Source organism: Neolamprologus brichardi, chromosome 13 (assembly GCF_056152115.1).
Source record: "Neolamprologus brichardi isolate AB-2024 chromosome 13, ASM5615211v1, whole genome shotgun sequence".
Lineage (NCBI taxonomy): Eukaryota > Metazoa > Chordata > Actinopteri > Cichliformes > Cichlidae > Neolamprologus > Neolamprologus brichardi.
Genome location: NC_142116.1, coordinates 32,722,421 through 32,750,344, shown reverse-complemented (window position 1 = coordinate 32,750,344; position 27,924 = coordinate 32,722,421). Strand labels below are relative to the sequence as shown.

Genomic DNA, 27,924 nt, shown 5'->3' with positions numbered 1-27,924 from the left:
GTATGATAGCACCCTCTCTCTAATCCACAAGCCTGGTAAGGATCCTTTGGAACCTGGTTCGTACAGACCAATAAGTCTATTGAACGTAGATAATAAAATATTGGCAAAAATTCTGGCTATGCGATTAGAGATAGTTCTCCCAACAGTTGTGTCGGAGGACCAAACGGGATTTGTAAAAAATAGACAGGTATCGTTTAATATTGGAAGGCTATTCAATATTATATATACACATAATACTTATGATCAATCTGAAGTACTACTCTCATTAGATGCAGAGAAGGCCTTTGACAGGGTCGAGTGGGATTTCCTCTTCTCGACCCTGTCAAAGTTTGGCATAGGCCCTGATTATATCTCCTTTGTTAAGCTGCTTTACACAAAACCTCAGGCCTCGGTTAACACAAATAATATAACTTCTAGTCCTTTCCTCCTCCACCGCTCTACAAGACAAGGGTGCCCTCTGTCCCCATTGCTGTTTGCACTTATCATAGAACCTCTCGCCATTCAATTACACTCTGCAAAGGATTATAAAGGAATAAGGAGATTTGGTGTAGAACATAAGGTGTCTCTCTATGCAGATGATTTGTTGCTATATATCACTGGCCCTACTAAATCATTGCCAAAAATTATGAGAGTTCTAACTGAATTTGGGAAAATTTCTGAATACAAAATCAATTTAACAAAAAGTATATTGTTTCCTATTAGTTCTTTAGAAAAATTAGATAGCGCTACATTGATCTCGTTTCCTTTTACAATCTCAAATACCTTCAAATATCTTGGAATAACTGTAACCCGCGAATTCTCTGGCCTTTTCAAACATAATTTTATTAATTTATACCATCAAACTGAGCAGAACTTGGAAAGACTGTCTAAACTGCCCATCTCGCTTGCTGGCCGAATAAATATCATTAGGATGAGCACTTTACCCAAATTTTTATTTTTGTTTCAATGTAACCCAATATTGATCACAAAAACTTTTTTTTAAGAAAATAGACCAGTTAATTTCTCAGTTTATCTGGAACAAGAAGACACCCAGAATAAAAAAGATATTTCTCCAAAGATCCAAGATTACAGGAGGAATGGGGTTGCCTTGTTTTCAGTTTTATTATTGGGCCGGTAACATACGTTGTATGTCATTCTGGGGCGGGGAACATAGACCTGATTGGGAATGGATGGAAAGTATGACTTTTTTCAATTCAATTCAATTCAATTTTATTTATGTAGCGCCAAATCACAACAAAAGTCGCCTCAAGGCGCTTCATAGATACAGAGAAAAACCCAACAATCATATGACCCCCTATGAGCAGCACTTTGGCGACAGTGGGAAGGAAAAGCTCCCTTTTAACAGGAAGAAACCTCCGGCAGAACCAGGCTCAGGGAGGGGCGGCCATCTGCTGCGACCGGTTGGGGTGAGAGAAGGAAGACAGGATAAAAGACATGCTGTGGAAGAGAGACAGAGGTTAATAACAGATATGATTCAATACAGAGAGGTCTGTTAACACATAGTGAGTGAGAAAGGTGACTGGAAAGGAAAAACTCAATGCATCATGGGAATCCCCGGCAGCCTACGTCTATTGCAGCATAACTAAGGGAGGATTCAGGGTCACCTGGTCCAGCCCTAACTATATGCTTTAGCAAAAAGGAAAGTTTGAAGCCTAATCTTAAAAGTAGAGATAGTGTCTGTCTCCCGAATCCAAACTGGAAGCTGGTATCACAGAAGAACCAATACTCTAATACTCTTAAATCTTTGGTTCATTCAAACTCAGGTCTGGGTGAGCATAAATGTAAAAATCTGGTAGTGTCCAACTCACTAAAAATTTGGTCTCAGATTAGAAAGCATTTTCACTGGCGTCAATGTTCAATCTTTACACCATTAATTCATAATCAAGCACACACATTGCTCTCAGGATCAACATTCCAGCTATGGACTTCCAAAGGGATACACACAACCAAGGATCTGTTTATTGATAATCTTTTTCCTTTGTTTCAACAACTTCAGCAAAAATTTTCCATAGAAAACAGAGATTTTTTCAAGTATTTACAAATACGTCATTTTATTAAAGAAACGTTTCCATCCTTTCCCAATGAACCACAAAAGCTAGTTTCAGATGATCTGTTCCTGATGAACCCGCTAAAGAAAGGAGCTATTTCCAGGATCTACAACCAACTTTTGCAAATAGACAGAACAACTACATTGGACCACTTGAGAAATGCTTGGAGTGAAGAACTGGCTACTAACATCACTGAAGATCAATGGACTAAGGCACAAGAACTGGTTCACTCCACTTCTGTCTACTGCAGGCACTACTACAATTTAAGGTCCTGCACAGGCTCCATCTGTCTAAACTGAAGGTCTCAAGGATGTTTCCAGGGGCTGACTCAAGCTGTGATCGATGTGGCCAGAATTCTGCCTCATTGTCACATATGTTTTGGACATGTCCTAATATTGCCACCTACTGGTGTAAAATATTTAAAACTTTGTCTGATATTTTTAAAAAACAGCTTCCCCCAGACCCAGTGATGGCATTTTTTGGTATAGCTACAGTTAAAGACTTAAATAATAAACAAATCCGTGCTCTGAGTTTTATAACATTGCTTGCAAGATGCCTTATACTTCTAAATTGGAAAAATAAAGCCCCCCAACTCACTCTGATTTGTTAAGAGACACAATGTATCATTTACAGTTGGAGAAGATTAAATTTTCATTGAGAGATAATGTTAAACAGCTTTACCTAATTTGGCAACCCTTTATAGATTACTTTAATAAGTAAAGCTGGGAGGGATGGCCTCCTCCCATATCTGCTCCAAGATTATACACATTGGTCTGGGCAGGTGTATTGTGTTTTTTTGTTGTTGTTGTTGTTGTGTTTTTTTTGGGGGGGGAAGGGGGGGGGGGTTGGGGTTTTTTTGTTTTTTTTTCCTCTCCCCCTCCTTTGTATATACTTATTTAGGTATATAAATGTGTATGTATAGACATAGATATATGATTGTTTATACAATGGTAATTATATTTTATGTAAAAAGGAGGGGGAGAGGAGGGAAGGGAGGGGGAAAAAAGGAAAAAAAAACAATGTCACTGTAAATAAGATACATACTTTGTTGCCTGATTTGAATTAAAAAAAAAAAAAAGGTTCCTTCATGTAATGATCTGCTAGAGGGTGTGGGGGGGCCCCAGCTCCGTCCTCCAGGGCATGAAGCAGGTATGGAGGAGATCAAAACTCCAGACATCCAGAGGCCCTCAGAACACAAGAGACCAAGGAAGACCAACAGAGGGGCAGCCGTGCCACTATCCCAGAAAGAGCTGAGGAGAGTCCCAGGTGAGGGGTCACTCAGCAGCTGCAGAGCAGAAGCCGGGGGGGTTGCAGTGACGTGCCCGGGAGCTCCGCCAGCAGCCAGTTGCGCCAGAGTGACCAAGCCCCAGGCAGAGAGGCTGAGGGCACCCCACCCCCAAAGTGGCCAGAGCGAGCCCCAGGCTCCAGGCCCCGATAAGCAGCCACCAAGGAGTGAGCCGGTGTGTACCTGGACGCCCACCCCCGGACACAAAGAACCACCAACGCACCGATGTCTGAGGGGGAGTGGTGGGGGGAGATAGGCCTCCATACCTTGGAGGGCCTGGGATGTCCCCAGTGAGGTGGCGTCTGATATCCGACCTGACATATGGACACAGACAAACAGGCACACACAGATACAAACATCCATTCCCACCCTCATGCTCTCATATGCAATTACTCAACACTCACCCAACGTGGAGACAGACATAGAGAGACACTGTACACACAATCACACTCCCCAAGCGTACTCTAAGCCCTGGGTCTAGGTAGCTTCCCTGCTGACCCCAGAAGGCACCCCCATACTCCGCAACCCGCCAGGGAAAGGGGGCCCAGGCCCACCCGGACCGGGGCCCAGTACAGCAGCGCCGCCTTGCCCCACAGAGCCTGGGACAGCCCACCCGACCCCACCACAGAGAAAACTGCACCCACCCCGTCATCAACTCATCTTCCAGACTACACAAGACAATAGACGCCCAGGCTGAGATCTTCCTCCACCTCTCCTGTATCTCCCCCTCCTGCAGAGTGAGTTCCTGAAGAGAGGAGAGCTCCTGCAAGATGTAACAACCTCCCCTACCAGTCGAAGAGCCCCCCAGGTGGCTCAATGTTGGCGGCACCATGCGCCAGGGCTGGGCCCCCATACACCCACCCGCCCACAACCCCGGCAACACACCAACCAGGACCCAAGTTCTGGGGGGGTGGCTGTAGCTCAGGAGGTAGAGCAGGTCACCTACTGATCGGAAGGTTGGTGGTTCGATCCTTGGCTCCTCCAGTCTGCATGTCAAGTATCCTTGGGCAAGATACTAACCCCAAGTTGCTCTCCGATGCATCCATCGGAGTATGAATGTGTGTGAATGTAGTTAAATAGCACTAAGTATAGATAAAGTGCTTGTGAGAATGGGTGTGATTGGGTGAATGTGGCATGTTGTATAGAGCGCTTTGAGTGCTCCGAGAGAGTAGAAAAGCGCTATATAAGAATCAGTCCATTTACCATTTACCAAGCCCCCGAGGCCCAGCCAGGGCCCCAGCCCAGAGACGGAGCACCCACACAACCCCACGCCTGTCCCGGACCCTGAGAAGTGAAGTCTTTCCTTCCTCTGTCCTCTACCAGAGGTCTGGGAGCTTGAGGATCCGGTACAGTATCTTTGCTGTTCCTAGGACTGCGCTCTTCTGGACAGAGATCCCTGCCCCGAGTGTGCCGATTACCATGGGGACCACTGTTGTTTTCATCCTCTACATCTTCTCAAGCTTCTACATCTCTACATCTTCTCAAGCTTCTCTTCTTCTTCTCTTCTCCCTTGGTATTTTTCTTTTCTTTTTTTTAATTTAGTTTTTATTGACATTTTATTGACAATCACTGTACAGTATCATGTGCATCAGCTTCAATAATTTGTTACATCCACCTACATGTTTTTTAACAGAAAGTACATAAATACAAAAGAAAGGAAGAAGAAACAAACATGAACACTTGGGGAGCAAGATTTAATTACCAGTAATATACATGATATATTATTTAAGGTTAGCGAAGTCAAAATCAGGCCTGTGTGTTATTATATAGTCCATTCATTTCTTCCAACATGGTACACACAGGTCCCTCTTGTAATTCACATTCGTTGTCATTTTCTCCATCCTGTAAATGTCCATTGCGACGTCCATCCACATGTTCAAAGTTGGGCTCTCACGTGAAAGAGGGCTTGTGAGGGCTTTTTTGCCTGCCACCAACAACATACTAAACAAATATTTATCGCTCTTTGTCCATCTTTCTGGGATGAGTCCAAAAAATAAAGTTTTACTTTCCAAAGTCAAATAACTTTCAAATATCCCTATATTTATTCCCTTCCAATAAGTTTAAATAACATGACAGACCCAGAAAATATGATAATGATTTGCATTTGTGTTTCCACAATTTCTCCAGCAAACAGGAGGGTTACCTTCATAGTCAGAGTTTTGGTAAGGTGTAATAAAATATCTTATCAGGCTTTTCCAACCAAATTACCTCCACCTTTTTGAGCTGCTACATTTCCATTGGTATGTCTATATTGTTGTCCACTCTTCCTCTGTCATATCTATTCCTCCCTCCATTTCTCATTTTTTGTTCATGCATAGGGTCGAGTTTGGTTTCATGTTTATAAGCCCTTTATACAGATCAGAGATAATGCTTCTATCTTTGAGCTGTATGCCCTTTTAAATAGGTCTAGCAGCTGTTTGCTTAATTCAGCCTTAAATTTGATCGTTTTTACTGACAAAATGCCTCATCTGTAGGTATCTATAAAAATCCTGTGTTTCTAATGAATATTTTTCTTTTCAAAACTGAGTAGTGTACCTTATATAAAACCCTTAAACCTTTATTTTTCCAATCTTTGACTCTAGTGTCCAATTTATTTGGAACAAAATATGCACACCACTTAAGAATTGTTATATCTTCTTCTAGTTTATACTCTTTCATTACTATTTTCCAAATTTTAAAAGTCAGCTTGATCCATGGATTTTTAATAGTTTTTATAAGGTCTTGCAGGCTACTGTCTGCTATAACAGCTTGTATGAGAATGGAGGTCAGGCTCTCCTCAATGCCTTTCCACCGAGCATCATATGAGTGATTACACCAACATATCATAGGTGTGCTGTGCTGCCCAATAATAGTCCTTGAGAGAAGGAAGGCGCCACCCCCCTTTTCATTTAGCCAATTGTAAGGTTTTAAATCTAAATCAGGGCCTTTTACCTTACCTTTTATGTATCTGGACAAAATTTTGTCCCCATCATTAATTTTTTTCTGGCTTATTTCTTTTGGAAGTGTTTGAAGTAAATATAATAATTTGGGTAGTATATTCATTTTAATCAAATCTTATAAAATAAACTTAGATATGGGATTAAGTTCCATATCTTCCTTGATTTTCTTTTGTATTGGTAAGTAACTTCATTCTAATAATTCTGTGAGATCCTCTGGTATTCTAACTCCCAAATATTTAAAATACTCTGCTTGCCATGCTGAATGACACTTAGTTTTAACCCTAGAGAACCCATGGGGTCAAATTTAACCACTGTTAATTGCTGCTGCTCAAAATGTACAAAGAAAAAAAATGGTCAAATTTATCTTCTAAATCCCAAAGTGCCACTTCTGACTCCTGCATAGAGACATCTAGTGGATGCATATTGAACTGACATGAGCCAGAGTGGTAGTTAGAAGATGGCTGACCACATGCTGTTTTGTTGAGCTGGAAACTTTCCCCCAAAAAATCGTCTTCGTAGCAAATCAAATGTTGGTAAAATTGTGTTTTATTTGTTAATCTACTTTGTAATAAGTTGCAGAATGCCTAGAAAAATGTTTTATGTTCTTTTTGTAAAAATTAGCCACTCTGAGCTAGTTAAAAAAACGATGGGTCAAAAATGACCCTCCGGGAATATGGGTTAAAAATTGTCGGGTCAAAAATGACCCTTTGGTTCTTTGAGTGACATTGTAGATGGAGAATGGTTACAGTCCTGTATTTGACAAAAGCCTTGAAATAAATTAATTTGTATAATACATTTTACTAAGTTACCTAAGTAGTACAGGGTCAGAGACTAATAAAGTAAATACATCTTTTCAGGGAGTATGGCTGCTCCCTTTTCAGGGGAGGGAAAGCACCAGAGAAAGTTCACTGCACAACAAGTATTGGATCAACTCGAAGCTGATGATAGTGACTTTGGCCCTGAGCTGGACAGCGACAGCGATTCTGATGAATTGTATCAACCGCATGAAAGTGATGGTGGTGAATCCTCTGCCGAAGACAGTGACTCGTCCAATCACTCGTCCAGTGATGAAGATGTGCCATTTGCTGAGACTGCTAGCGTACAGATGGAGCCAAATCGTGCCGCAAAAACGTATAAATGGCGAAAGAAAGGCTTTGAGTTGTATCTCAGGATGGGATTAGTTCAAATGTCTGGAGTACGTCAGTACTGGGAAAACGAAGTTCGTTATGGGCCTGTGGCAGACATAATGAGTCGCAACCGATTCAGCCAGCTACTCTCTGTCATTCACTTTGTAGACAATGAAATGGCCAGTGAAGAAGTAAAAAAGGATTGACTGTGGAAACAGGCCCATTGGCCTGTCAAGAAGGAACATTGCCATCATTGAACTGTGTGCAAGAACCTCAAAACTGATATGCAGTGACTGTGAAAACTGTGCCTCGTGTTCTTTTGTTTCAAACTGAATCCTGTTCTGACATGTAACAAATAAAGAAAAAAAAAACCTTGTTAAATGTAGCTGTGTGGTTGATTTATTTACCTAACTTTAAAATAGTTTACATTGACAGTGTTTGTTATTGTGATTTTTTTTTTAAATGATATGCCTAAAGCCCAATGGGTCAAATTTGACCCAAACCCTAAATCAGGGAATAAAGGGTTAATATTGAAAAAGTGGATATTTTGGTGTTCAGTGAACTTATATAAGTCATTTAATGCGTAGTTCATAATTTTCCAAAGAAGACAATGGTTCTAATTGTATAATTGTATTTAAGCAGTTGTGTTGTACTCATATTAACTTTATATCCTGATAATCGATCAAAGTATTCAAGAGATTGCACTAGTTTAGATAGAGAGTTTGCTGGTTGACCCCAAACTATTGAAATATCATCTGCATGCTTAGCAAGCCAGCTTATATTCCTTCTCATGGATATTAATACCTTTTATTTCTTTGTTTAGCCTTAAATATTGAGCAAATGGTTCCAAGTATAACACAAATAACAATGGTGAACATGCACTGCCCTACCTTATTCCTCTTATCATCATAAAACTGTGTGATAAACAGCAATTGATTTTAATCCTAGCCCTGGGGTTATCATATAGTGCCTGTATTATCTTAATTATCATTTCATGTAAGCCAAATCTAAACAAGACTATATTTTTTAAAAAAAAGAAGCTCCAGTTCACTGAATCCAATGCTTTTTCTGCATTGATACTGATTACCGTTGCTTCTGTTCTATTCTTTAAAATGTGGTTAATAATTGGTACATGATCTTCTATTAGGCACTCTCGAATAAAGACTGTCTGGTCATTATGTATTAGACTAGGTAAGAACTCTTCTAATTGTCGAGCCATGATAGATGTAAACAACATCTGTATTAAGAACAGATATTGTTCATTCTAATTTCTCCTTATTTTCTTTTGGGATGGCAGAAATTAAACTGTCCATTTCAGCTATACTGCTCCCTGCCTTATTAGCATAAAGAGTCTCATAAAATGTTTCAAAGACTCCCTAAACTTTGCGTAATAAGTTTCCAGGCCAAGACATTCATTGCTTTAGATCGTCCTTCATAATACCTTTGTTTAAGTAACATTAGATTTTTGGGTTTTTTTGTTTTTTTCATTTCAATTTCCTTTCTTGTTTTCAGAATTTCCTCCAATATATCCTGTGTTGTTTTCATTTAATGCTTTTTCTCTAATTCTTTTAACTTATTTTGTAAGTTTTCTAATTTCCTATTTCTCATCTTTTTCTTATAAGAGGATATTGCTATAATTTTCCCTCTCAGGACAGCATTTAAGGGGTCCTAGGGGAAACTAATAACCATTGTTGTTAGTTTCCAAGTAAAGGTGAATCTCTTTCTTAATCTGTTCTTTAAACTGAGGATCACTGAGTGTGCTCGAATTTAGTTTCCAATTGTTGGATTTTGGTTGCAGGTTTAAATCAACAGTCAGGTGCGTGGTCACTTAAATCCATTGCCCCAATTTCACAAGTGTATATTTTATCTTTGTCTTTCCTGAGTGTTATAAAATAATCTATTCTTGTGTTTAATGAGTGGGGTGAGGAATATTAAGTATAATCCCTTTGATAGGGATGTAAGTTTCTCCAAATATAAATTAGACCAACCTCCTCAAATAACCAGTGTTGGGAAGGTTACTTTTAAAATGTATTTCATTACAGATTACAGAATACTTGCCCCAAAATGTATTCTGTAACGTATTCCGTTACGTTACTCAATAGGGGTAACGTATTCTGAATACTTTGGATTACTTAATATATTATCATGCTGTTTACATGCTGTACAAATAACGTATTAATATTCTTAATTAATGGTTTTGTATTCAGTGCTTTTCCATTACAAATGTCTAAATTTGGTTGTAGATGTATATTTAAATCTCCTCCACAGATTAGAAGATCTATGGTCTCTTTGATACCATCATAGCAATGACGTTCTTAAAGAAATAGATGTCACTTCCAGGTGGCTCATATATATTTAGTAACGTGACTGGATTCCCCTCAATATTTTCCCTTACTAAAATAAATCGCCCCTCCTTATCACTTATCTCAAATAGTTTTTCAACATGTAGTTTGCCTGATAGAAGGATAGCCAGTCCTCTCCTTCGTCCAGGCACTTGGTATTTTTCAAGCTTCTCATGCTCCTCCTTCCTGATAGCGATATCACTTGATATAGCTACATCTACCACTACAGCCACCTTCTTTTGCTTGTCGACCGCTAATATGTTCAGTTGGTTAGCCATTGTCTATCTGTATATGTAAGTCAAGCACCCTGGGGGTTGTCTCTCTTTTTTTGACTTTGGGAGTGGCAATGTCATACTCGGCTTAGATGTTCCTGTATACTATGCAGCTACTTCATTATGGTGTTGAATGTATGCTCTGCCTGCTAGCGACTTGCAGCCTGCTGTTATGCACTGATTTGTCTCAGAGGCATCTTTACATCGCCTGCATCTGGGGCTTGCCTGATACCAAAAGTAAATGGACAGTTGACTCAATGACATAATGAAGGAATTGCCCAAACCTGCCCATGAAATAGCCTTTATCAGTTAAGCAGATAAAGTCCTGGAGTTGATCTAAGGAGAGGTGTCTGCATTTGGAAGGTTTTCTGTAAACAGACAAAAGAAGCTCTACATGTAGCTGAAACAAGCCATCAATAAAACAGAAAAAAAAACATCTGAAAAATTGCTACAATATTAGAAGTGGCAAAAACAGCTTGATGATACATCCTGGAAAAATGTTTGTTACATCCTGAGAAAGAAGGAAAGCACAACACAAAAAGACCTGGACGTCCACAGAAGATAACAGAGGTGGATGATCACAGAATCATTTCCATGGTCAAGTGAAAAAGTGCATCACTTTTTCAAACAGGGTCATGTACGTTTGTATTTTCCCCCCCTAATAATAATAAACATCCTCAAAATGTTGAGCATTTTGAACATTTGTTCAGCGATCTGAGACATTTGAGTGTGACAAACATACAAAAAAACAAATAGAAATCAGGAAGTGAACAATTTTTCACGCCACCGTATATTCTGTTCCTGCTAAAACCTAGGATGTTTTAGCATGAGCTGTGAAAAGATCTTACTGAAACATAACCAATTGCCTTAAACATTTATTATGTTGTGCTCTGTAGTTTATGTTGCTGTGGCTCAGGGCCAGTTGCAGCACTTGCAGGAGTCCCAGTAGATGAGGCCAGGCTGGCAGCGGTGCAGGTAGGTGTTTCCCTGGGAGCACTGGAAGAAGGTGGTTTTGTCGGCTGGGTTTTCATATAACCCATCAGGACGGCCACGGCAGAAGTCAGCACTTGGGTCCCTAGTGGTGGTAGGGCGTGGAGTGGTGGTGGGCTTTGGCGTAAAGCCTGCACAATGAGACATGAAAAAATAAAAGTTGCACACAGCAAGAGATTTTTTAAAATCAAATCTAAGTTAGTGAAGCTAATTTACAGTAATTACCCATCAACATTCTGAGGTGGTTGATAAGAGGATATGTGCCAGCTGAGCAGAAGTATCCACTAAAGTCATCCATATCCAGAGTCCACACATGGGCGCCTCCCAAGTTGTTGGCAGTCATCCATTGAACCTACAGGACAGCAATATAAGGAAGCAAGAACCCTTGGAATAATTACAGGTACAATTCAATAGAGCACAACAAAAATGAATAAAAAGCATAGCTTTTCTTGTTTTAGCACAGAAATTCTTTACCTTGGAAGAATAGCTGCGCTTGTCATCATAGCCCAACCAGGAACTCCCATAGGTGGCATATGGAACCTCTTGTTCAGAGATCCACCCAAGAGTAGCAGTATTAATGAAGTCACAGATCTGATAAGAGGGACAAATAGACCTGCATCAGATAACAGTGAATTTGTGATAGTGATACTCTATAGCTGTATATAATTGCCCACAGATGTTAGTCAAGGGTAATAATAGATATTTTGAGGAATAGATGACTTTTAGCATATACCAATCAGAGCTTTTTAAGAACCTTTTGTACCTCATAGAAGGCCCAGAATCCAGCAGTTTGAGTGTAGGGTCCAGGGTCTGCAGGGCCATTAGCTGGTGCTCCTAGGCCATTAGCACCACTGCTAAGACGGTAGGTTCTTCCATAAGTAGGGAAACCTAGCAGCAGCTTTCCAGATGGTGCTCCCAGGGATATCCAATAGAATACAGCGGAGTTCTTAAAAAAAAGGAAAGGAAACTTCATTTCAACTGTAAATCTGTACCAAATTCTTCAGAATTTATTATTTTTTACCAGCTTTACCTGTTTCTCTGAATCTCCTTTAGAGATCAGTTAGACAGAGAAGCTGTAAGACATACAGATTTTTATATATATATATTTGTCTTGATTCTGTCCACGAAACACCTTCATAGCAGTTTCCACAAGCACTGCATCTGTACTTCCCCAGTCTCTTCCTCCACCCTTACCACTCTTCTATGAACTCTGTTCTTCAACTTCCACAATTTAATCATTGGCACTACCTTCACCTATTTCCTCTTCATCCCAAAGTCATCTTATAGAACGCTATCTAGTTCAGCCTGGCTAAGGCAGATAGGACACCACTTTGCAGTGTCCTATCTCTTTCTGTAACTTCTGTATAAGATGCAGTCCACCTTTATACACCTTCCTCCACTCATATGCCACCTTATGTTCCTCCCTCTTCTTGTTATACATGTTCCCCACAGCCATTTGCATCCTTTTCGCAAGACTGACTGCCATCTGTCCTTCTACATTTCTCTCCTTAACATCATACCTACCCAACACCTACTCATCACCTTGTCCCCTTCACCTACATTTCAACTGAAGTCTGCTCCAATCGCCACTTTCTCCCCACAGGGGGCATACTCCACCACTTCATCCAACTTGCTCCAGAATTCCTCTTTCCTTAATCATTAATCAAGTCTAGTGTCTAGAATCTTAGTGTTTCCAATTTTTTCTCATCAGTATGAAAAATCCTTTTTTTAATTTCACATTAAAAAATGTCTTGATGCATTCTCAATCATCCAGGAAAATAAATCTCCAAAAGTTGATTCTTTTGGAATTCAGATGAACAGAATCAACTTTTGGACACATTTAAAAAAAAACAAAGTTTTTACAGTTATTATGAAATCAGTATTCATTATTATTCATTCATATGAACACAGTGAAAGATGTAGATGTGTTTCTTACTATATTGTAATGAATTTGTGAACCAGGGTCCGCGGAGCTACTGTAAAGAGGGCTGTTGTGTCCAGTTACTGCCTCCCAGTGTCCGTGGAAGTCATAGGTCATGATGTTGATGAAGTCAAAGTGTCTGTTGGGTTTTTATTGAACAGTAAATGTAAAATGGGGTTTTGTGTCATTTGAAATGAGTAATAGTGATATATCTATTTCAGTACACGACACCTACTTTATGGATTGGTGTTACTTTGTTGAAAATGTGCATACATGCTTAAACTTACGGTGCAATCTTGTTAACTTCGTATGCTCTGTCAATGGTCTGACGGATTCCAGCAACACTGGCCGACAGCAGCAGCTGACTCCTCCCGCTGTCTTTTGCATCATCCTCAAAGGCTTTGGCCAGCTCCTATAGACACACCAAACTAAAGCAACTTAGATCCAGTTAGTTTCACCGGTCACACCCTGGCATCATTAACAACAGAGGAGTTGAATCAAGAAACCGTATCTAACCTTTTTGTTGTTGTTTTTTTCAATGCCATTAAGTATAACAGTAGCACAAACAGACCAAATACTGTAATATGATCATGTATTGGTAGATTTTAATGTGTCCACACTGTGCTAGTCTACTGCAGTAAAAGAAACAAGACATGCAGTATGGCCTGGGCCACATTTTATTTAATGTCTTTGTGAGGTTTACTATATGGGCCCTACATAAAGGTATATAGACTGTTCTATTTTAACAGGATTGGCTGACTTTTCTAGTAACAAAATTGCAATGCACTAGTTAATAACAGATAACATATAATAACATTTAAGAAGGATAAACATTACAATACAAAAATAATACATCATTATAATACATTAGTATTGTATTGAAAATTTAAGGGCAATGTGAGCTGTGTTTACCGTGACCAATAGAGTAAATTTCTCTTTGTCCCCCACTGGGCTGCCATTGTGTCCAGGATATTCCCAGTCCAGGTTTAGCCCATCAAAATTGTGGGTGTGAAGGAAACTGATAACAGAACTGATGAAGGCTGCACGACTCTCAGGTCTGGCAACCATAGCAATGAATCTGGTGCGATGCAGGGAAAAAGAACCGTAATAAAGGAAGGTTTTTGAAATAGATACGAAAATATGAGAACTGGTGTAGATGGAACTCACGGGCTGACTCCATTGACCGTTCCTCCAACAGTCAGCAGAGTCTTCAAAGCAGGGTTGCTGGTAATAGAGAGGCAGAGAAAAGACAGGACGTTAAATAATTCAAGAACACTTTACCCCCATTTATACTCCCGATGACTGTGTATTTCACAGCCATGGGTTGCCTGGAGAATTAATAATGGCTTATGTCATACAGTTATATATATATATATAATATTCTTAGCTATAATTTTATTTAATTTTTTGCTCAACATTTTAATGAGATCTGAAAAAGGATTCTGCACACAACAGAATCCTGAACAATCCACTGAAAAGGGCAGAAGCAGGTTGGAAGGCTGGTTGCAGTAGGACTGGGTGATAATTATAGAGGTTTTCTGATGTATTTAGATGGTACACCATGATAATGATAAATATTGTGGTAGCTCCATTTAGATAAAATTGAATGGGAAAATCTGTTTTTTGCTCCATTTGGTGATTAAATACCTGATAAATACAGATGCTGCTTTAACACACTGATGCTCACATTCTGTCATATTGCCAGTATGTCCAGCTCAATTACTTGCTTTCTACATATAGATCCTACTGTAATTCAAGCTTTTTGTTGCACACTTTTTCTCTGGCATCCTTTTGAATTCTTAGCACCACTTAATAGCTAACTCAGATTGTAACTTAACTTTTGCCATAATCAAAGTACTGACCTTATACTGATGCAAATGAAAAGAAAATCTGTCAAAAAGTGGCACTGAGGCTTGATGTTTCTGGGTCGAGGGTTCTAATTTGTCACCGGTATGACCTTTGCTTGATGTTCTTCATCCAAAAACATGCTCATGTGTAGTTTAAGATCCTGGAAAGACTCCTTTGTTTATTATAAGTTATTTACTTTCATCCTAATTAATTCTAAATAATGAAAAAATGTTGGGATGGGATTAGAAATCACAGATACAGTCGTGGTGAAAAAAATGAACTTCTGTTTCTTCTAAGGTTTGACATATTAGGACATAATAAAACATCTTCTCTTAACAGGTGTTAAAATTGGATGAACACAACATGAGATTAACAACAACACATCACATATTACACCATATCATCATATAAAACACAAAAAATCTGAGCCAAAGTGCAGAAGTGGTGTGCGAAAACTAGGTGCACCCCAGGATTTAGCAATAACTGCATGATGTCATCAGTCTCTCACATTATTGTGGATTAATTTTGGCTCTTATTCACTATTTCTTTGCAACTTTGCATCAATTCATTGAGGTTGCGAGTGTTTACGCACAGCTTTCTTAACCTTTTGAATTCCAGGGCTATTCTGGGGCTCCTGCTTGAAGATGACATGCCCAAAAAGCGCTTTGAGCGCTATGGGAGAGTAGAAAAGCACCACAGAAGAATCAGTACATTTACCTGAAATGAACTGATTAACTCTCACCAAAAATAATCAAAATATGGACATTACCTGCAGAAAGATCAATGCTACTGAAGTGAAACAGAGCAATGTTACAGAGGTTTAAATAGATATATCTAGTGTTTTGCAATTTGGTACAAATGGTACCATCTATGAAAGTGGAAAGTTCTTAGGTATTGACTAGCAGTTGGTGGTGATCAATGAAACGGTTTGTGAGGTTTTACCTGAGATTGTAACGTTTCTGTGGATACCATATATGTCTACATTTAAACAACAGACCTGGTGGCACAGCCCATGAAACCAAATGTTCCCTCTCTGCTCCCAGTACCAGGGGCATCAGGGTTCAACAGGTTAAGGTCCTGCACAGAACTGTAATCAGGTTGAAGTCTAATCTTTGAAAAGCTGATGAGCACCATTCAACCATTCTGTTGTAGACTTGCCTTCGTGCTTGTGCTTTGACCAAGCTTTAGCTAACCAACAGCCTCATAATTGACTGTATAATGCTACACAGTGGAGTTCATGGTTGACACAATGACCAGGTAAACCGGAATCTGTGGCTGCAAAACAAGCCCAGATCATCACCCCTCTACCTCATACCAACTGTCAAGCACGGCTGTGCTTGGTCTTTGTACTAATACGCTAACATGCTTTTGTCAAACGGAGCACCATGCATTTTGGCCATTTTTGCACTTTGGTCTTGTCTGTTCAGAGAACAATGATCAAGAAGTTGTGGTTTGTTCAGATGCTGTTTTGCTGAGCTAAGTCATGCTTCCATTTTTGTTTTACAGTGAAGAGGCTTTCTCTTTTCTCCTCACCCAACCAAACAACCATACTTTTGATTTTCAATTTCTCACCTGCCTCCAACTCAGCCTATCTCTTCTATAACATCAACCATCTCTTAAAGTGGGTCTACTTTCTTTTTACTGTGACTGTCGTAGTTGTCTAAATTAACATTGGTGCCCAGTCTGACTCTCTATGACTGAGTAAACTCACACATTCTTGAGGCTGTTGAGGCTGCTGTACAGCTGCGGATCATTCCACTCAACGGGGCTGATCTGGTTGAAGCTGTTAATGGTGGCCAGAGCGTAAATGACATGGGTGCACAGGAAGGGATCGATGTTGTCTGGAGTGAATTTGCCAGCACTTGGTCTGTACTGGGCCCAGTTGGTCATATGACACACCAGCTTACTAGATGAAACTGAAGGAAGACACATTCAGTTTTCTCTGTAACCATCATGGTGATGAGATGACTCGATCACTAAATACAAATACTTACCATTATGTAGAATGAATAGAATGCCCAGAGCTGAGAAAGAGATGGAAAAAAAGTAAATCGGGTTACCTAGAAACTATAAAACTTAGAGACAACATAGAATACAGAAGATAATGTCACAAATTCCATCCATCATTTTTCTGCTGCCTGATCGTGTCAAGGTTGAAGCAGTCTAAGTAGCAGTACAAGCTAAGATGCCAGGACCTCTCCCTTCCCTGTCACTTCCTCCAGCTCTGTGTGGGAACACCGAGGCATTGTCAAGGGAGCTGACAGATTTAATCTCTCCAGCATACCCGGGGTCTGTCCTGAAGCATAGATTCCTGGAACACCTCACCTAGGAGACACCAAATAGGCATCCTAATCAGACGCCTAAATAACTTCAATTTGCTAATTTTCATGTGGGGGACTAGGGACTCTACCCTGAGCCCCTCCCGAAGGGCCTCCAAGGTCCACACCCTATCTCCACGGTTGAGGTCAGACACCCAATGGAGAAAGTCTATTTACGTCGCATTTTTAACTCTTTCTTTGAGGCAGTTTTACTCACGGACAGAGTTGAGAATAGGAATGTAGCCTGACCAGTAAAATGAACAGCATCGCTTTCATGCCCATCTGTCTCTGCCTCACAACGAACATGAACCACTGCCAATGCCAGACCAATACGTGTCTCAATTTCCCACCATGAGAAACTCATCCACCCCAGGGGCCCTGCCACCAAACCCCTCCCAAAATTTTGTTCAGGTATGGCTGACCAGACCCAAACTAAACTTATCTTGTAATACTTGTCAGCTGCCTCCAGTCTAATAACAGGATACTGTTGGAATACTGCGCTCCGAGTCACACTCCTCAGTCTCTATGTTATTGTCCTGAGCAGGAAAAGTAAGTCCTCAGCTAGGACACCTTCCACCAGCTCATGTTGGGACTACAAACAGGGGTCATACTCTGAACTGTTCAGCACATAAAACAGTCAGGACCTGTTTCAGCCAAACCATATTTAACCTGTACCTCTCAAACTACTTACTTCTCCTTATGCTCTACTTCTGAATAAATAAACAAAGGACGACTATTGTATAAATGGATGAATAAATGAATGTAATATTTAATGAAATTTGGCATTTACCTATGAGGAGTTTCCCCATGTTGCTTTCAGGAGGTTCCACGGGTTTCCTTTCGTAGAAGTGAACTTCCAAATGAGTGAATCAGTTTCATTCACTGGCACACAAGTAACAAAATCAGACATTAAGTGCTGTCACAGAAACATTTTTTCGCTAAATAACTAGCTAAGCTTCACTTGAGCAAAATTTTACAGACTGCGTTTTACAAACGGACAAACCTTAGATTAAACTCTGATGCACTTGTAACAATTAATTATTAAAACATACATAATAAAAAACCTAATAACTAATTTATCTTTAATTTTAGGCTTACATGTAACTACTATAAAATGCACTACAAGCAACCAAACCATCCCCGACAAAAACAATGATGATCTCATTACCGTTCGACAAGAAGAACTGAAGCAGATTTGAGAGCTTGTTTGAGTTGGTCAGATTTATATCATCCTAATGACTAATAGAAGGCGTCAAAGTGCAGCTGATAAGAGCTCAGAGTGGTGGGAGTCTACTGATGTGCTTAATAACCCCCCACCCCTTCTAGTAAGACCTGCCAAGCCCAGTTAAGAATTTGACCCAATTAGATAAGTAACTGATATCGCAATGATAACTGTAATCAGCTTTTACTTAGTCACTGGAATTTACCAATGATCATCAAACAAACCCTACAATAATAGATTGCTCTATTATTGTAGGGAGAAGTACAGTGACTTGAGGCAACTTTTGTTTGAATTGAATTCAAAACTATTAGCATTCATTCCCGGGTGAGCATGAATATCCACAGCAAAGACATGAGAGCTGTAGTTACACATTACAAATTAATTCAAAGTAGAGTTAAAACAAGGATAGATTTGTATTAAAAGTACAAGTCACAAAATACAGCTATATCCAGCTGTATATAAAGTAACTACATACAGTACAGTTAGCTATCCTTAACCTTTAAGCAAGCAGCCTAAATATGAATTTCTTGAATGTTTGAGCAGCAGTGGACTATGCATGGAATGCAATCCTGAATAATGGTGATCACTGGAATCTGCTTTGTGTTGACGTTTTTCCTTGTGTATGTCACTAATCGTGAGCCACGATCGCCCTCCTTGTGTATGTCACTAATCGTGACATACACAAGGAGGGCGATCGTGGCTCAAGAGTTGGGAGTTCGCCTTGTAATCGGAAGGTTGCCGGTTCGAGCCCCGGCTCCGACAGTCTCAGTCGTTGTGTCTTTGGGCAAGACACTTCACCCGTTGCCTACTGGTGGTGGTCAGAGGGCCCGGTGGCGCCAGTGTCCGGCAGCCTCGCCTCTGTCAGTGCGCCCCAGGGCGGCTGTGGCTACAATGTAGCTTGCCATCACCAGTGTGTGAATGTGTGTGTGAATGGGTGGATGACTGGATATGTAAAGCGCTATATAAATACAGGCCATTTACTAATCAGGCACAACATTAAAAATATCTGCTTAGTGATCTATAGGTCTGTCACTAAAACGATTCTGATCAGATGATTATCAGAACTGAATCTTTCACAGCAGAACACTGCACAGTAACAAGATGCTAGTCTACATCTATCATGTTATATCACACCATATTTCATTATTAGTTAGCAGAATTTACTGTTATTAATTCACAAAGATACAATATACGCTGATTACAGTTAGCATTGCAATATCAGTTACTTATCTGATTGGTCAAATTCTTAACTGGATTTGGAAGATCTTACAAAGAGTTGGGGTGGGACTGCTGGGAATCCAGTCTGAACTCTTATCACCTGCACTTTGACATTGACATTAAGATGATAGAAATGTGACCACATCAAACAAGCCCTGAAGTCTGCACAACTTTAAAACCACTGATCATCTTGTTACAGTTTGTGTTCTGTTGTGAAAGATTCAGTTCTGACAATCATCTGATCAAAATCAGCTTAGTCTCACAAAACAGATCTATACAATATTACGCAGGTGGTTTTAAGGTTGTGCCACAAGCAAAGGGTCACTGAATGTCAGTGAAAAGTAGATCCCAGTGATCACCATTACTAAGAACATTGCCTCAATGTAGAGTCAACTACTGCTTTTTTCATTTTTTTATAAAAATGAATTAAAACTGATAATACAATCTGGGGTCTGTGATATTACTCATTACTGCTCTTGTATTTAAGTTTGTGTCCCATTGGCAGGTTTGGTCACACATTGGCCTTAAAACACTGGGTAGCATTAGCAATTTATAACACTGGTGTTGGGGTTTGTTTTGTTTTCAAGGAAATGCATGACTTTTCTCCTGTATCTCAATTTGAGTGAATATTTAAGATTGGATCCATTGGATTCACCCAGGAATGGTTTAGGAGTGAGAAGGAACAATAAAGGAATAGTTCACTCAAGAGAGCTCTGACTGTTTGTCAGCCTGGCTACAGAGCTGAAGAGAAACCTGGGGTTGTTCTTATTTTCTTCAATCAGTGACGAATAGTAAGATGTTCTGGCTTTGTGGAGGGCTTTCTTATAAACCAGCAAACTATTTCTCCAGGCTAAATGATGATCCTCTAAATTTGTGACACGCCATTTCCTCTCCAGATTACGAGTCATCTGCTTTAGGCTACGTGTTTGAGAATTATACCACGGAGTCAGGTACTTCTGATTAGAGACCTTAGTTTTCACAGGAGCTACAGTATCCAGAGTCATACGTAGTGAGGGGGTAAAATTATTAACAAGATGATCGTCCTCTGTTGGAGTAGCGTTCAGATAGCTGCTCTGCTCTGTGTTGGTACAGGTCATTGTGATAAAGTATACTCTCCACTGCTGTGTAATCAATTATTGTAAATGTAAATGTTATCAGGAAATAATCAGACAGGAGAGGGTTTTCAGGAAACACTGTTAAATGTTCAGTTTCTATGCCATATGTTAAAACAAGATCTAGAGTGTGATTAAAGTGGTGGGTGGGTTCTTTTACATTTTGAGAGAAACCAATTGAGTCTAATAACAGATTAAATGCCATGTTGAGGCTGTCATTTTTAGCATCTACATGGATGTTAAAATCACCCACAACGGGATGGCTGTAGCTCAGGTGGTAGAGCAGGTCAGCTACTAATTGGAAGGTTGGTGGTTCCATCCCAGTCTGCATGCCAAATATCCTTGAGCAAGATACTAACCCCATGTTGCTCTCCAATGTATACATCGGAGTATGAATGTGTATGAATGTTAGATAGGGAGCACTTAACAACTTAGCAAAAGTGAATGGGTGAATGAACAAGTTGCATAAAGTACTTTGAGTGCTCAGACAGAGTAGAAAACCTTTATATAAGAACCAGTCCATTTACCATAATTATTTTATCTGAGCTGAGAACTAAATCAGATAAAAAGTCTGAGAAATCAGACAGAAACTCTGTGTAAGGCCCAGGTGGACGATAGATGATAACAAGTAAGACTGGTTTCTGAGTTTTACAGCTGGGGTGGACGAGGCTAAGCATCAGGCTTTCAAATGAACTAAAAGTCTGTCTGGGTCTTTGGTTGATTAATAGGCTGGTGTGAAAAATTGCTGCCACACCTCCCCCTCGGCCTGTGCTTCGAGGTTTCTGATAGTTAGAATGACTCGGGGGTGTTGATTCATTTAAACTAACAGGCTAACATTGCTGAAGTCTAAATTAACTATTAAACTTCAGCAATGTTGTCATTTGTAGCTGTTGAGATTGATCGGTCTGTAAATGTCTGATCCTATACTTATTCCCGGATTCTCCGGTAAAGATTTTTCAGTAGCTCATGTTAATATTTGTAGCCTTAAATATAAGACTCAGGAAATTCAGTCACTGTTGTCAACAAACAGTATAAGTGTGCTGGCTATTTCTGAGACTCATTTAGACGCTGCCTTTGAGAATAATGAATTTGAAATAAACGGTTATAAGTTGTATAGGAAAGACAGAAATAGATTTCGAGGGGGCGTAGCCCTATACATTAATGATAATATGGCAAGCAAACTACGTATGGACTTAATGCTTGATGATCTGGAAATTGTGTAGGTTCAGTTACACCCGCTCTATGGCAGGCCTGTATTAGTAGGTTGCTGCTATTGAACCCTAAGTAGCAATATGTTATATATAGAATGAATCTGTGAAATGCTGGAAAGAGTAACTGAGAAAAAAAAAAAAAAAATTCTATTAGGAGACATATACACACAAAAAGAAAACACCCAGCACGCCCCTGCAGGCGGTTTATCCTTCAAGCTCGGGTCCTCTACCAGAGGCCTGGGAGCTTGAGGGTCCTGCGCAGTATCTTAGCTGTTCCCAGGACTGCGCTCTTCTGGACAGAGATCTCCGATGTTAGTCCCGGGATCTGCTGGAGCCAATCGCCTAGCTTGGGAGTCACCGCACCTAGTGCTCCGATTACCATGGGGACCACCGTTACCTTCACCCTCCACATCCTCTCGAGCTCTTCTCTGAGCCCTTGGTATTTCTCCAGCTTCTCGTGTTCCTTCTTCCTGATATTGCTGTCATTCGGAACCGCTACATCGATCACTACGGCCGTCTTCTTCTGTTTGTCTACCACCACTATGTCCGGTTGGTTAGCCACCACCATTTTGTCCGTCTGTATCTGGAAGTCCCACAGGATCTTAGCTCGGTCATTCTCCACCACGCTTGGGGGCATTTCCCTTTTTGACCTCGGGACTTCCAGGTTATACTCGGCACAGATGTTCCTGTACACTATGCAGGCCACTTGGTTATGGCGTTCCATTTATGCCTTGCCTGCTAGCATCTTGCACCCTGCTGTTATGTGCTGGATTGTCTCTGGGGCATCTTTACACAGCCTGCACCTGGGGTCTTGCCTGGTGTGATAGACCCCAGCCTCTATGGATCTTGTACTCAGAGCTTCTTCTTGTGCTGCCATGATTAGTGCCTCTGTGCTATCTTTCAGTCCAGCTTTGTCCAGCCACTGGTAGGATTTCTGGATATCAGCCACCTCCTCTATCTGCCGGTGGTACATACCGTGCAGGGGCCTGTCCTTCCATGATGGTTCCTCGTCTCCCTCCTCTTTCTTGGGTTTCTGCTGCCTGAGGTATTCACTGAGCACGCTGTCAGTTGGGGCCATCTTCGTGATGTATTCTTGGATGTTCGTTGTCTCATCCTGGATTGTGGTGCTGACACTCACCAGTCCCCGGCCCCCTTCCTTCCGCTTAGCGTACAGCCTCAGGGTGCTGGACTTGGGGTGAAACCCTCCATGCATGGTAAGGAGCTTTCTTGTCTTTATGTCAGTGGCTTCTATCTCCTCCTTTGGCCAGCCTATTACCCCAGTAGGGTACCTGATCACGGGCAGGGCGTACGTGTTGATGGCCCGGATCGTGTTCTTACCGTTCAACTGACTCCTCAGGACTTGCCTGACCCTCTGCAGGTACTTGGTGGTTGCAGCTTTCCTAGCGGCCTCTTCATGGTTCCCATTCGCCTGCGGGATCCCCAGGTACTTGTAACTGTCCTCTATGTCTGCAATGTTGCCTTCTGGTAGTTCAATCCCCTCAGTTCTGACTACCTTCCCTCTCTTTGTTACCATCCGACTACACTTCTCCAGCCCGAACGACATTCCAATGTCATTGCTGTATAGCCTGGTAGTGTGGATCAGTGAATCGATGTCTCGTTCACTCTTGGCATACAGCTTGATGTCATCCATGTACAGGAGGTGGCTGACAACTGCTCCGTTCCGTAGTCAGTATCCGTAGCCAGTCTTGTTAATGATCTCGCTGAGGGGGTTCAGGCCTATGCAGAACAGCAGTGGGGACAGAGCATCTTCTTGGTAGATCCCGCACTTGATGGTGACTTGTGCTATGGGCTTGGAGTTGGCCTCTAGTGTTGTACGCCACATCCCCATTGAGTTCCTGATGAAGGCTCTTAGGGTCCCATTGATCTTGTACAATTCTAGGCATTCCAGTATCCAGCTGTGGGGCATTGAGTCATAGGCCTTCTTGTAATCAATCCAGGCAGTGCACAGTTTGGTCAGTCTGGTCTTGCAGTCTCGGCTGACTGTTCGGTCTACCAGTAGCTGGTGTTTCGCACCTCTGGTATTCCTGCCAATTCCTTTCTGTGTCCCGCTCATGTATTGACCCATGTGCCTGTTCATCTTAGCCGATATGATGCCTGACAGGAGCTTCCATGTGGTACTGAGGCAGGTTATTGGTCGGTAGTTGGAGGGGACTGGTCCCTTCTTGGGGTCCTTGGGGATCAGGACCGTCCGACCTTCTGTTAGCCATTCCGGGTGTCCCTTGTTAACTAGCAGCTGGTTCATTTGTGCTGCCAGACGCTCGTGGAGTGCAGTCAGCTTCTTTAGCCACATATATATATATATATATATATATATATATATATATATATGTAAATATATATATCCTGTCTCAGAGTGACGCTGAAAAACTAGTTCATGCATTTATTACTTCCAGGCCGGACGACTGTAATTCATTATTATCAGGAAGTCCTAAAAACTCCCTGAAAAGGCTTCAGTTAATCCAAAATGCTGCAGCAAGAGTCCTGACAGGGACTAGAAAGAGAGAGCAGATTTCTCCTGTTTTGGCCTCCCTTCATTGGCTTCCTGTTAAATCCAGAATTCAAAATCCTGCTCCTCACATACAAGGTCTTAAATAATCAGGCCCCATCTTATCTTAATGACCTTGTAGTACCATATCACCCTATTAGAGCACTTCGCTCTCACACTGCAGGCCTACTTGTTGTTCCTAGAGTATTTAAAAGTAGAATGGGAGGCAGAGCCTTCAGTTTTCAGGCCCCTCTTCTGTGGAACCAGCTTCCAGTTTGGATTCAGGAGACAGACACTATCTCTACTTTCAAGATCAGGCTTCAAACTTTCCTTTTTGCTAAAGCATATAGTTAGGGCTGGACCAGGTGACCCTGAATCCTCCCTTAGTTATGCTGCCGGGGATTCCCATGATGCATTGAGTTTTTCCTTTCCAGTCACCTTTCTCACTCACTATGTGTTAACAGACCTCTCTGCATTGAATCATATCTGTTATTAATCTCTGTCTCTCTTCCAGCAGGACCTTAAAATCTGCTCGAACCTGACAAGGTAGCCAATGCAGAGATCTCAGAACAGGGTAATGTGCTCAAATTTCCCAGTTCTTGTTAAAATTCAAGCAGCTGCATTTTGCACCATCTGTAGACCTCTGAAACTTTTCTTTGGTAGCCCAGAAAGAAGAGCATTGCAATAATCAATGCGTGAGGACACAAATGCATGGACAAGAACCTCTGCAGTGTCGCTTGACAAAACTTGTCTGATTCTGGCTGATGTTCCTCTAATGATAAAAGGCGGTCTTTGTTATCTCTTTTACATGAGACTCGAAGGAGAGCACCATGTCAAACCACACAAGTTTTTTACCTTGTCCCTACAATTTATGACACTGTCATCAATTCTCAAGATGAAATTTTGGAACAAGTGCTGAAATTTGTGTGGCCCAATGACCATCAACTCTGTCTTATCAGGATTTAGGAGCAAGAAATTATCCAATAACCAGCCCTTAATTGCAGATAAACAACATTCTAGTTTAGAGACTTCAGCACAATTTCCAATGGTTAAAGGAACATAAAGCTGCAGGTTATCAGCGTAACAATGAAAGGTTACATTAAAAGAACGTAAAAGAACACCAAGAGGCAGCAGGTACATAGAAAACAGCAATGGTCCAAGTACGGAGCCCTGAGGGACCCCATGCCTTACTGCACAGGTCTCTGAGAGATCGTTTTTAAAACTAACAGTCTGAGACCTCCCAGACAGGTAAGATCTCAGCCATGATAAAACATTTCCTGTAATTCCAATAAAATGTTCAACCCTATCCATTAAAATGCAGTGATCCACAGTGTCAAACGCAGCACTTAGATCCAGCAGTAATAAAACTGAAGTGCGATCATTGTCTGCATTTACCAGCAGATCATTTACCACTTTGACTAAAGCTGTTTCTGTGGAGTGATTTGGTCTAAAAGCAGACTGAAATGCTTCAAACAGATTGTTAGTTGACAAATGCTCAGTGAGCTGCTTAAAAAACACTTTATCAAAGACTTTAGATAAAAAAAAAAAGACAGATGTGAGATGGGTCTAGAGTTTGCGACCATGTCAACATCCAGTCCAGGCTTTTTCAAGATCGGCACTACCACAGCTGATTTAAAACATTCAGGAAAGACTCCGGTCATCAGTGAAGTATTTAAAAGAAACAGAATGTAGGGTCCTAATGCTGACCACAGTTCCTTTATAGCCCAGGCTGGTAGAGGATCCAAAGAACAGGTTGTACATCGAGCTGCTTTTACAACCTTAGTTAATCCATACAGGGAAATAACCTTGAAGCCAGAGAACAGTTTATCAGCACCAACAGGCAAAGCAGCTGAGTAGTCTGAGAACAGCTCGAGGAGGGAGTAATCTGATTCCTAAGTGTTTCAGCCCTGTCTCTGAAGAACGTAAGAAAGTCATGAGCTGTCAAATTAGAACAGCAGAGAGTTGACTTACTCTCTGTAAGTTGCAACACTGTGTTGAAAAAGAGTTTTGAGTTATGTTTATGACTCATGATGAAATTTGAGAAATAATTTGCTTTCGCTGTCAACATTGCTGATTGAAAAGAAGACAATGAGTCCTTCCAAGCCTGGAGAAATACTTCTAGTCTGGAAGATCTCCAGTGACGCTTGGCTTTTCAACAATTTCTTCTCAAGTTCAAGAGCTCCTCATTTAACCAGGGCATAGGGTTCCTTTTTTGACATTTCAACTTCTTTACAGGAGCAACAGAGTCCAGTAGTTCAAGAAGTGTATTAATAAGATTCGCAGTCAAGGTGTCCACACATAACTCCTGGGTAAAAATAGGGTCCAACACATCAGGTAGATGTAATTTAACTCCAAGCAATGCTTCGGGGCTAATATAACGAGATGATCTGAGGGGCAATCTTCCCCTCTCAGAAGCTGGAGATTTAGGGATTAAAATATCAAATAAAATTGCTGAGTGGTCTAAGATAGGTAAAGCACAATTTTCAGTCATTGATACATTCAGCCCGTAGCCCAAGACAAGGTCTAGAGTGTGGCCCTTATGTGTTGGCCCAGACACAAATTGTGTGAAGTTTAAGGAATCAATTACATTTAAGAAATCTTTGACCAGGGGTTTATCCTCACAACACAGATGTAAGAATCATTTCATAGTGAGCGATAAAACATGTCAAGAAGTCTGAAAATTCCGAAATAAACAAGTCATTATATTTAGGTGGATGATAGATGACTATAATTAGAACCACGGGACAGCCTAAAGTCAGCAGTTGGGACTCAAATGAGGTAAAAACACCAGGACTTTGTATCTGTTTGCATTTAAAACAGTCTTTGATGATAGAGGCTACCCCGCCTCCCCTCCCAGACAACCTGGGGGAGCTGAATAAGCTGGCATCGGAGGGGCAAAGTTCCGGCAAGGGTGCCACTTCAGCCATGTCTCAGTTAGGAGCATGACATCCAGCTTATGAGTATCAAAAAAGTTCCGAAGAACATGAGTTCTATTTGATACAGATCTTGCGTTTAAGAGAGCTAATTTAACTCTCTGTCCATCCGTGGTAGCAGGCAGTAATTGTAGGTTGTTCATATTTGCTCCACCTCCCCTCATATCCCGTCGGCATGGCGACCAATAAAGCAGCCTCGGGTGAGCGTGCTCCGATGACGTAGGGTAAACAGGAAGAAGGCAGCGCTGTTTGAGGCTAAAATAAAGTCCTAAACAGCCAGGGTCACCGATGGTAAGGACCCGCCGCATCCGAGTTCTGACCCGAACACGCTTCCCAGAGCGCGTTCCGCGCATTCGTCCACTTCTCCAGCACTTCCGTTTCGAAGGATTCCAGGGGGGAATCACGGCGATGCAGTTCCCCCGGTACCGACGCCAGAGGCGGCGGGAGTCCTCCACATCACTCGCTAACACTGGGAAACTTCAGCAGTGAGTCACGGATATTAAGCAGCGTCTGTCGCTCATACACCAACAAAGAGTGGGTTTTTAAAACTAGCAGGGACACCACTAAGAACACAAAACATAAATATTGCAGAACCGAGAGACTGCGTGCCATGACACCCGGCGCCATCTAAG

The 27,924-nt window shown here is 41.2% G+C and overlaps 1 protein-coding gene across 1 annotated transcript; it reads right to left on the bottom strand.

Moving 5' to 3' along the window:
- Nucleotides 1-10,875: 10,875 nt before the first annotated feature.
- On the bottom strand, nt 10,876-18,275 carry LOC102795352 (acidic mammalian chitinase-like). The gene is made up of 12 exons (XM_006809219.3): nt 18,259-18,275; nt 17,881-17,972; nt 16,767-16,796; nt 16,484-16,688; nt 14,092-14,148; nt 13,837-14,002; nt 13,212-13,336; nt 12,940-13,063; nt 11,767-11,949; nt 11,478-11,594; nt 11,229-11,355; nt 10,876-11,134 (listed from the first exon to the last, which is right to left on the bottom strand). Exons 2-12 carry the CDS (start codon nt 17,897-17,899, stop codon nt 10,926-10,928), a joined length of 1,362 nt encoding a protein of 453 aa, XP_006809282.1. The 5' UTR covers nt 17,900-17,972; nt 18,259-18,275; the 3' UTR covers nt 10,876-10,925.
- Between the last annotated feature and the right edge of the window lie 9,649 nt (nt 18,276-27,924).

Coding starts and splice junctions, on each gene's coding strand:
- LOC102795352 (XM_006809219.3), bottom strand. Junction 14,003..14,091: donor ACGGTCAATGGAGTCAGCCC/GTGAGTTCCATC, acceptor GCATCGCACCAG/ATTCATTGCTATGGTTGCCA. Junction 11,595..11,766: donor GATTCTGGGCCTTCTATGAG/GTACAAAAGGTT, acceptor CCCTCTTATCAG/ATCTGTGACTTCATTAATAC.